The sequence below is a fragment of the Triticum aestivum genome, chromosome 3D (assembly GCF_018294505.1).
Source record: "Triticum aestivum cultivar Chinese Spring chromosome 3D, IWGSC CS RefSeq v2.1, whole genome shotgun sequence".
In the NCBI taxonomy this organism is placed as follows: domain Eukaryota; kingdom Viridiplantae; phylum Streptophyta; class Magnoliopsida; order Poales; family Poaceae; genus Triticum; species Triticum aestivum.
This window is the reverse complement of record NC_057802.1, coordinates 314,096,169-314,107,129: the sequence shown is the minus strand read 5'-3', so window position 1 is coordinate 314,107,129 and position 10,961 is coordinate 314,096,169. Positions and strand designations below refer to the sequence as shown.

At 50.4% G+C, this 10,961-nt stretch overlaps 1 protein-coding gene across 2 annotated transcripts; it reads left to right on the top strand.

Annotated features, from left to right (window-relative positions):
* The first annotated feature begins 591 nt into the window (after positions 1 to 591).
* LOC123078603 (probable protein ABIL1) lies at positions 592 to 3,881 on the top strand. 2 transcript variants are annotated; one of them, XM_044501164.1, is made up of 9 exons: positions 592 to 1,039; positions 1,180 to 1,262; positions 2,024 to 2,174; positions 2,253 to 2,352; positions 2,439 to 2,522; positions 2,607 to 2,679; positions 2,754 to 2,809; positions 2,959 to 3,047; positions 3,365 to 3,881. In XM_044501164.1, exons 1-9 carry the CDS (start codon positions 923 to 925, stop codon positions 3,512 to 3,514), a joined length of 903 nt encoding a protein of 300 aa, XP_044357099.1. In that variant the 5' UTR covers positions 592 to 922; the 3' UTR covers positions 3,515 to 3,881. The 2 variants fall into 2 exon arrangements, with proteins under 2 accessions (XP_044357099.1, XP_044357098.1); XM_044501163.1 differs by having other exon boundaries at positions 3,359 to 3,881.
* The last annotated feature ends 7,080 nt before the right edge of the window (positions 3,882 to 10,961 follow it).

Here is a 10,961-nt window from a genome sequence, read left to right as displayed (position 1 = left end):
AAATATATAATACTTTATTATTGCCTCTAGGGCATATTTCCTTCAGGACGGCGGCGGCGAGCTTGCTGTCGGCGTGGAGATGGAGCTGGAGCTGAGGGGGGCAGGTGAGCACGAGGGGAACAGAGGCGGACGCGAGGTGGATTCGTTCCGACAGAATTAATTCAGGTGGAGAGAGTGCGGGTTGAATAGGGAAAAAGGCAGGGGGTTTCTGCAAAAGTGCATGCGCTGACCGATCCAGCCACCTGGCTGCCAATTGTCGAGCTGTGATTGGCCTGAGACTAAATCATCACATGAGGTGCAAGTTGGGGTATGATGGAGTCAAGTTTTGCAAGATTGGGACTGAATCATCACATTCTGTGCAAGTTAGGGTACCTGGGGTGCTATTACCTCGCAACCGAACCCAAAGGTACCAACACACCAAACATCTTGCAACCAAACAGCAACAGCCAAGTGCAGAGGACGAGCCACAGGACGGACGGCGGAGACAAACTCACTTTTTTCATCAAATCATCAGTGGAAAAAATTAAAGAGTACCGCGAAGGAAAAAGAGGCTGACAAAGCTTGCACTCGATGCCCCTAATCTGCTGCCGTCATTTGCCAAGTGTGTGGGTGGGTGCTGCGCCCGCCGCACATTGACTAGAACTTAAAGCGACTGGCAACCAACACGACCCCGTCCGCCGTCGGCATCCGCGCCCACCCTCACCTCCTCGCTCGCTGCCCCACTCCGCCACCTGCCTCCACTCCCGCACGCAGCCGGAGCCGGAGAGCAGCTACCTCCAATACGCGAGCTGCTGCAGCACCCGCCAGGCGCGACAGCAGCAGAGGCGAATCGCATTCGCTACCTTGCTTCCTCCCCTCCTGACGTGCCTTGGCCTCCCCGCTTCCCGTTCCCACCGACGACAGGAGCGAGCAGAGGACCGCGATGCAGCTGCAGGCGCCGCCCTCGTGGGTGCCCGGGCCCGACCCCGCCCGCCCTGCTCCCACCACCTTCGACGAGGCGTCCATGGAGCGGAGCAAGAGCTTCGTCAAGGCGCTCCAGGTACGCCGCCGGCCAGGATCCTGGAGATCCCGCCGCTACCCGACTTGGCTTTCGCCTCTATCGGCGCGCCGACAGATCCGCGTTTTGCGCTCCCTTTGTTTAGGTTGGCGGTAAGTGACTTGCGTCTGTCGCGCGTGCAGGAGCTCAAGAACCTGCGCCCACAGCTCTACTCCGCCGCGGAGTACTGCGAGAAGTCGTACCTCCACAGCGAGCAGAAGCATATGTGAGCTATTCTTGTCTCCACTGCGAGTCCCAGTTCTACCACTCAATTCTGCAGTATTCTGTAGCAACTCGGTCGCAATTTCTTGGCAGTAACAACAACTTTGCATGTGTAGCAATCATTGTTTACTTGATGTTGCCAGCCGATGTTTTAACCAAACTTTATGCCCAGCTTCTATTTTGGCGTTGTGAGTCTACCAATGATGCGCAATGGGTTTCTATGAAGCATTGATTGGTTCGGTAGTATGCTAGTAGCATATTTGCACCCATCTACCGACGAACTAGGAACAGACAAATCAAGGACAATTGATTGAGAAAAACTCTCCAGGTGTGGAGGCTTAAATGCGGAGACACCACTAGAGAATTAATCATGGGCAGTGAAGGTTGTAGGAATTTTGGATTTCTTTGCACAACTTTTCATAATTGTTTAATTCAGATCTGCTATTTTAAGCCGTCGCCTGAGAAATAGTTACTCCAAATTGTGCAACTACTTGATTCCCATTGGATAAAGAATCAACGCTCAGAATCGTCCACCTAGAAATAAGAATTTCTTGGTCGACTTAGAAATAAAGGTTACCTTGTTAATTTTAGTTGAATGGACGCGTCCATCTTCTGCATCTGACTGCACTGCAAAAGGAACCAAGGATTCTGTAAATAAGGAAGAACAAAAGGCCGCATCAAGTTTCTGCTAGGTGATCACTGCACAGAAGTAGAACATGCAGCGAGAGGTTGTCTGATCATTTTTCGCATGTTTCTTGTTATCAGCGTGCTGGACAACTTGAAGGATTATGCTGTCAGGGCGCTGGTCAACGCGGTCGACCACCTTGGCACCGTTGCCTACAAATTGACAGACCTGTATGAACAACAGGTTTCAGAGGTCTCAACTGTCGAGCTGAAAGTAGCATCCTTGAACCAGGTACTGACTATTTTAGCAAGAGAATTTGTGCTGATAGAGCTGCAGGATTTACAAGTGACACTTACTTTCCATGTTCAGCAAGTCCTGACTTGCCAAACTTACACCGATAAAGAAGGCCTTAGGCAGCAGCAGATGATCGGAAACGCCACAAGACACCACAAACATTACATCGTACCAAGTAAGGACGTGTGATACAAACATGTATTTCTCAGCCCAAGAAACGATTATCACCTAATTTAACTTGTTAAATTTTCTCTGAACTAGCTGCGGGAAACAAAAGAATGCAGGCCTTTTCTGAGATGCAAACAGACGCCGAGTTTGACTTAAAGCCTAAACCTTATCCCTCAGGTGCCTTTTCTTGCTTCTGTGCGCACATTTGGAAGTTTGATGCCAAATACTTAGTGTACTAATGCAAAATGTTTTCCTTATTAGAGAAGACTCTTTTCTGGCACTTGGCTTCAGAGAAGAACACCAAAACCAATGGAGAACACCAATCTGAATTGGGGTAAGTATGTCACGTCCATTTTTCTCCACTCTTCCGAAATGGGGTATTTGATTTGTTGTCATCTGCTTTTGCAGCCATGGGGAAACGAAAACTACTAAGCCTACATCCAGTGGTGGGTTCAACCTTACAGGTATTTAATTTATTTTGTTGCTTATAGCCCCAGTTGTGTGGTTTGCTTTTATGATTGGTACTAAGTTACCTATTTAGGCAGATTTTTGCATAGTTTATATCTGTGTGTACAGACAACAAGCATTTTATCTGAAACAACTTACATTTCAGGTAAGGAATTGTCCGTGTCTCCTTTGCCCAAGCGTCTGCAGTCGAATGTGAGCAGCTCGGACATTGTTACGCGTAACATTGGCATGAAGGTAAACCATGATATGATGAAATATGTGCTTAGTATTAAGGCCTGCAATTCATTTGGTGGTGTAAAACTTGTCTATTTCCCTCCACAGACAACCTATCTTGTGTACTCCCTCCGTTCCTAAATACAAGTCTTTGTAGAGATTCCACTAGATGGACTACATACGGAGCAAAATGAATGAATCTACACTTAAAATGCATCTGTATACATCCGTATGTGGTTCCTAGTGGAATCTCTACAAAGACTTATATTTAGGAACGGAGGAAGTACAAAACTCTTGATTATATATTGGGGTTGCCTGATTTGCATTTTCAGGATCAGCCTGGTGCAAGGCATTTGGCATCATTCAGTTCTCTCGACAACCCAAGAGGGCGTCAAATCCAAAAGGCTCCCGTCCGCACCAAAAGTATGCTAGCTGCTTTCTTTGTCAGGCACAGGTCCGGAAAGATGAAAAACGTCTCTGTTCGTTGATCAGCTGCAAACCTGTAGTTTGCTCCTGCCCGCCCCACCATGAAGTACATGCAACGAACTCAGTCCACATCTCTTATATGACTATTTGCATCTTGTATGTTAGTGTCTAGAGATAGACCTTATTTTGATGCCCTTTTCATCTATAAATTGATGAAAAAATTTATACGGATATAGTCAGTCTTAAACCATCGTGTCTAGTCACTAGGCAGAAGTTTTCAGTATAAATGAATGAGATGGAATGCATATGGGTATGTCAATGCTAAGTTCCTTTCATTTATATATAGATCATAAAGCGTGTCTGTAAAGAAAACAACCGAAGATTTGTATCTCCTTGAATGAATGTTCACATGTCTTTTTGCATGGAAAACTATTGCCACAGATTTTTCAGGCATACTCACAGAGATTATTATTCAGTTGAGAGCGACGACGGGACCCTCCCGACCCACCCACCCCTCCTGCGTCGCCCCCGCAGGTGACGGGGAGGGAACCCTAGCCGTCGCTGGCCTTCCTCCCACTTACCGCCCCCGCCGCTGCCACACGGCGGCGGCGGCAGGCCTCTTCATCCCCTCGCGTGTGGCGCCGGTGCGGGCCGCTGCCACGGGCCAGGGCACCGTGATTGGTGGGTCGCGGCGGTGCTCCGAGTGCCCTCCCGGCGACGACATTAGGTGGCATCTGTGGTGCGTTGGGCTGCTTGCTGGAGGGGCGTGCTTGCCGCCGCTCGCGACCAAATCTGGCGCGGGATGTATTTGTCGGCGCGGGCCATGGGTGGCGCGGGGCCGGCGACCGCTGTGGGTCCTGGACGGTGGTGGCGGTTGGTCGTGGTGGCCCGACGAGGTTCGGTGGCTGTGGCTGTGCTGGCGGCTGCTGGATGTCCCGGGAAGGTGGTGCGTGCTTGGGGTGGCGGCGATGAACCTTTCGGATCTGCATCGGGGGCTCGTCCTGCTGCCGACTCATGGGCGACGCGGGCTGTGGTGGTGTGGGCTATTCGTCTCCGGTGGCTTTAGGCGCCGGTGATGGCACGACATGGTGGTGTGCACCAGTCGGGTGTGTCCAGCAGTGTGGCCGCGGTGACCAGCTTGACTGGCGCGCGGGTGAGCGGGTCTGTGGGGGCGGCGACACTCACTGGTGGCTGTGCCCCGTCGGCGGTGCAGCGCAGCGGATGCGACCTCCCTTCTCCTCGGTCTATGCCGTCGAAGTGGCTATGATCGGGGGCACGTGCTCGGGAGGATTTGCTCGGGGCCCGAGGCGTGTCGGAGTTGCTGCTCCGGGTAGGTGAGATTGGGCTCGATCCAGGTTGTGCCCGCGAGCGGGGAGGTCCCGCCCTCCGTTGGTGCGGTCGTCGTTGGTGGTGGTCGAGACTTCACGGTACTGTTGAGTAACACAGAGTCGAGGGCCATGGAAATGGCGTCGTGCTAGTGTGTTCGGCGACGGCCGTCGGGAGTCAGGGGGTGTGTCTCCCCCAGTCCATCGGGACTGGCTAGGGACGCAGGGCTGGGCCCCTACAGTGGTGGCCCCGGCCCAGCCTCCATAACTCATGTCGGGCTAGGAGTGGAAGGTGTGGCCTTCTACTCTTCCTACCGTGGCTGGTACTCTGTGGTGTGGGTGGTGGGTGAGGTCTCGGACATGGATATCGGGGCGGCGGCTCCGGATGGCAGTTTGCTTGGTTGGCTCTCCGGCGGGCATCATGGCAGCGGTGGTGGCTCACATCTTGGTCGTAGGGGCGACGAGCGGGGTAGCGGTTGGTGGCTCGGGCGCGTCCTCTGTTGGACGTCGCCCAGGTCTAGATCTGGGGTCTGGGCACGTCACATTTGCCATGGGGCCTCGGTGACATTGGTGGGGTGCCGAGCGAAAGCTCCACGTTTTTGCGCTGGCGCCAGTGACGCTTGCGGGCGTCGTTCTCTTATTGAAGACGTCATCGTGGATCTCCTCTCCGCGTCAGAGTTCCGGGTGAAGAGCCTTGCCCGGTGGGGCTAGGCAGCGACGACGCTCTGCGCCGTTATCCCTCTTTGGGGCGCTATCTAGGAGCTTAGATGTCCTAGGGTGTTGCGTGGGGTTGTTTTTAGTTTCTCTTGTGTTCTCCTTCGGTAGCGTAGTTGCTTGTCTTATTCGCGGTCCGGGTAACCTAGGATCTACTTTGTAAGAGGGCTATCTTATCACCTTGTATCGTTCGGTCGTGTACTTTATTCAGTTTGTGCTTTTATTTATACGGGGGGGGGGGGGGGGGGGCGAAAGCCTGTTTTAGAGAAGGAAGAAACCTTTGATTTGTATCTTGACATGTCGATAACTCGATGAGGTACTTACATAAGATAGTGATTGGTTCATGGGATCAGGGTCGATGATATTGCAAAAAATTGCATGTATGGTATGTTTTTGTCGGAGTAATAAGGATGGATGAGATGAAATTATGTGACTTTTCTTGTTTTTCTTTTTGAAATTTACTTTTCTTGTCTTTGTTGGAGTACTGAATATGGATGAGATGAATTATTACATGTTTACCTTCATGGCTTATTTTAAGGATCCCTACATGATTTCTTTTCTATGGTGAGCATTTGTGTTGTAGGAATAGAGGTGCTAGATTCCTAAGGATTGTGTTCTATTTTTTCTGCAGGGAAGGATTGTGTTCATATTCTAACCTGTAAGATTGCCAGCCAGCTTGGTTCCTGGGCGCTCCCCCAGATTGGCCCTTCGCTGGCCATCCGATCCTATTCGTTTTAAGTCTCAGCCGTCTGATCTTCACCTCAAGTACCTTAGGTAATTCTGGTTTTCACCGGATGGTTGCTTTTCTTGGCCAATGACGAGTGGGCACGTCTCTCGCAGGTATTGGCTAGGTGAGCCATCGGGAACATGCGAGGAGGATTCTCCAATCCGCGCCTCCATGCGCACCTGCACCAAAGCCCACAGTTGCACGAACCCTAGCACCCACCCGCAACCGCCACACCCCTTCCTCGTCCTCCTCCCCTCCTCCCTTGCTTGTTGATCTAATTCCTAAGGGTTCTTAGTATTAGGTGAGACCTCATGAAAAATTCCTAAGGCCTTGCTTGGCTGCTCGGGGAAGATTCCGCGAGTGGTTTCTATCCACGTATGATTTTGGTGATTCCCTGCTTGTCACCCAACCCCCATTATTTCTCATTAATTCCATCACGGTTAATCATCGTGTTACATAGTCCGTTTGGTCCCTCCCCATCTAATCCATGCAAGGCGTGAAACAAGGTGGAGAGGCGTCACGCCGTTGCGTGAGAGAATCAAGTTAGGATTCCTTCCACGGGGTGCAGGACGATGTTTTTTTCCGTTTGGTTTGGAGCCGTTTTGACCAGGGAAAACCTACGCTGGCCTTAACCGAATGCACATAAATAGGCGGGCTGGGTTTATTCCATGACGGGGGTGGATTCCCGTGAACCCATGTGGATTGGACCTCGAACCACGCGGGGGCGGGGGCAACCGAACAAAGCCTAAGAATTGGAGTGGGCTTGATATCCCAATCCTTACTTTTCCTATTCCTATGATTTGGGAATTATGTAAAACAAATGAGCCATTTCTCCTTCTTTTAGATGGAATTGTTGATCCCAAACTGGTAAACTGGACAAAACATAGTTTACCGAACAAATTATAAGAACTAGAAAATATTCCATCTGAAACACACACGGAATAGTTTTCATACAAAGACTCACAATAAAATGCAAACATGAAATTAAGACCAAACAAACCGATATAAGCTTTTTCAAATTGATATTCTTGAATTCCTGCCCCAGCATGAATATAACACAAGTTATGCTGAAATCTACAATAAAGAGAGTCCGCCGCTTGAGGTAGAGCCAGAAAACCAGTCTTGGACATTGGCTGGGGCACCACCATGAGCTTCACAAGGGGAGGATCCATTGTTGATGCTCCTAAAATGTGGATCCGTCAAGTCCAACGAGCTGAAGAAAAATCATGTCATGGTTGACCAGACCACGTGATGTGGCACCACAAATCTACATGGTACAAACCTACATCTCAGTGGCAGCCGAAGGCAAGACCGACATGTCGAAGAAGAATGAGGACAATTATTACGCAAGCCAATTTGGTCATCGTCATAGCCAAGAGAACGAAAAACGACACCCTAAAATAACAAAGAAAATTTTAGCCTCCCATAACCTCACGACACCGCCGGAGGTGAGGGAGCGATGACTCATCAGTAAACTAATATCTCGAGGGGTGGCGGTTAGGGTTGGATGGATGATCTCTCCAGTCACTAAAGCTAGCTATCAATAAAAATGTTTTTATTAGGCATGCCTATAGCACAATGGACAGAGGATTTGTCAAACTGCCACTGATTTTTAGCGCCCGTCACATTTCAATCCAAGGGCTCTTGTCATCTTCAACCTTTAACTAACTACCGTTCTTTTTCAACAAATGATGGATTTTATTTACTTAAAATCAAGCATCAAGATGGGTACAAAGACAATGAGTGCACACCTAGCCTCTGCATATTTAGGACGCACACAACTGACTATAACACATACACAAAAGAAGAAATCAAAAGGCAAAGAACAAAGTCATACAAGACTTAAGCTATGCCTAAGTAGGGGAAAAGAAAAAGAAATCAAAGCAACCAAAACTAATTGTGGTCCTACCCAACTCAATTGGTCGTACCCCCTCACGGTCTCACTCACAGTGAACAACTACCAGCTTCGGTTCAGCGACCGTCGTATCCATCACCGCTTCTCGGCCATCTTATCCGTCATCAAGAACCCCCACTGCGAAGTTATCCTCACCGCCCCCGGTTCAGTCCAAGCCCGCCTTTGCTGTCGTTGTTACGTCACTTTGCTTCGCCTCATTCTGTCTCTAGCTCGAATCACACGAATCACAAATGAATCTCACGATCAGGAAAACGACTGAGATTTCATCGCTTGTGTTTTAGCTAACTGCTCTTTATTCTAATCTACGATGTCCACAAAGTCATGAAAGAAAAATGAAATGATCACATGTCTAGAAAAATAAAAATATGTATGACACTCCGTCGTTGTCTCTTCCCACCCATCACTGCATATCTACCGTATAACTACAATAGCTACATTCTACTGCATTTGCGTAGTATTCAGGTGGGGGCATACGTTACATATTATTTAGCGGGAATGCTTTTTGAATCCCGGATAGAGCGTGCTCCTATATGTACGAAAAAGGCTTTCGCCCTGCTATATTGATATAGCAACCGCCCGATACAACAAAGAGTTCAATACTGGGGCAAACAGCACAAGCATGCCCAAAAGAAACAAAAAAGAAAGAAGAGAGAAAATAATGTCCACAGCGTCGGATCGACGAAAACGATAATAACCCAAAACTGTTGCGCCCACCGGAGATGTGCCACCTCGCTCCAGGCACCTCGAACCTCCGCATACCAAGCAGCACCTTCAGGAAGGAACACGACGACGACGACGCTGCTGCTCGGACAGGTCCTAGGGTTTCCCCCGGTACGCGGAGGGGCGTGGGGAAGGGGAAGACCCGACGCCCTTCAGGAAGGAACGATGGCGCCCACAGGCGTCACCGCGTCGGTGCCGGCAAGCCGGCCCAGATTTCTCCCATCCGCCAAACACCCACAACCCCGAACGGTCCGACGCGCACCACCAGACGACAAGCCACCCACGAACGTGCGCCACCACGGACTTGCCATCATCACCGCCGCCTCACCGTGGTCATCGAAGCGAGACCGACAAGGACGAGAGGGAGCAGCCGGGAACGAGGAACGGCAGCGAGGGCAGCCACGCCGGAGGAGACAACCTCCACCGCCATCGGCGGTCACCGACCGGACGCGGCAAGGGGAGCGTACCAGGCCCTCGAGGCCCGGTCGAGCCCAAAAGGGGCTCGTGAAGCACCCGTCACCGAGCTGCAGTAGACGTGCCGCCGTCTCCACCACCCCCCGCACGAGCCGCACCACCACCGCCCCCGCCGGAGCCGCCGCAGGCGAGACCGAGTCAGGCCCACCCAGACCCAGATGGGGCCCAAAAGGGCCCAGATCTGGGCCGGGAGGGCGCCGCCACCATCTACCGCGCCAGCTGGCGCGGTGCCAAGGGGCTGCGCCGCCGCCTCTAGGCCACCTGGAGCTGCGCCGCCAGGAGCAGCCGCCGCTGCCGGAATCACCGTTGACCGAGGAGCACCGCGGGACGCCACCACCCGAGTCGTGGCACCGCGCGCGGGGAAGGGACGGCCGCCGCCGCCGCCAACACCACGCGGGCAGGGCCCGGTGGCGCAGGCCGGCGGCGGCGGGAGAAGGGGAACGGGAGGGGAAGGCGCTGGAGGGCGGGGAGATGGGCCCCCGGTCGCCTCGCTCGGGGAGGCGACGCGGGGAGCGGACCTGCAGATGGAGATGAGCCTGGGCTCGTTTGTCCAGATTATGAACCCCGCGTGCTCCTATATGTGCCGCTCATGTGCAATGAGATAGGTAAATACGATGTATTTTAGTGTTGTATTTTGCATAATTTGAACATCGGAAATGCCTTTAGGATCCTGGATAGTATCGTGCTCTTATATGCGCTGCCCATGTGCAGCGAGATAGGTGAAACAATGATATTTCAATGTTGTATTTCGCATAATTTGACCTTTTGATATTTCGGAAATGTGAATTATGAAACTTGGGTGTTGTTGCTTTATATATAAAGCGGGACAAAAGCCTGTTTCGAGAGTGTTGTAACCATTCACGTAGGGGCATTTTGGGTACTCGCCTCATGGTTTGGCATGAGTTGCTGGCATGGCTAGATTTGTAGACCTATCATAGGAGCAGAATGAGTTTAAAAGGAATTTGCATAAGAATGACTAGCAAATGAGACCGTGCATTGCAACGGGGTAACTAAACTATAAATTGGCCACTTGTCACAATGCGATGTCTCGCCATTGGTTGATGTATGATTGTTAGATAATAATCTAGCAATTTATGAGGTAATTCTAGACTAATAATTGTAATTCTTGTGCACATACAAATTCTCACATGGTATAAATGTTAAGTCTTAACAAAATTCTGACTGGATTTTCAATTTTGAACAGTAACAAAAGGAAAACAGTCTCACCAGTTGATTTTTAATCTTAAACAGAAATAAAAGGTATAGTCTCACCCTACTGGCATGCATCTTTTTACAGCAATGGCAACCACTGTGAAAGGGATAGGTCAGCAGGCTTAAGGTAAATGGCTGATGTAGTGTAAGGCGGATCCTTTTGTGGTTTTGGGAGAGTGGACCATGGAGTTGTGCATTCCCGGTTAGAGCATGAACGAAATTTAGGTGCTCAAGTTCAAGTTGTGTTAGTAGGTGAGTTTTTAATTTGTTCAACTATTTTATGCTTCCATTTTTATTTGTTCGTCAACAAGTCTAGATAGCATAGGATTACACCAGGAACCTACAACGAAGCAAAACATACATGAACACACTGTTGCAGAAACAATTTTTAAATATGGCATAATACATTTTGCCATGTCTTT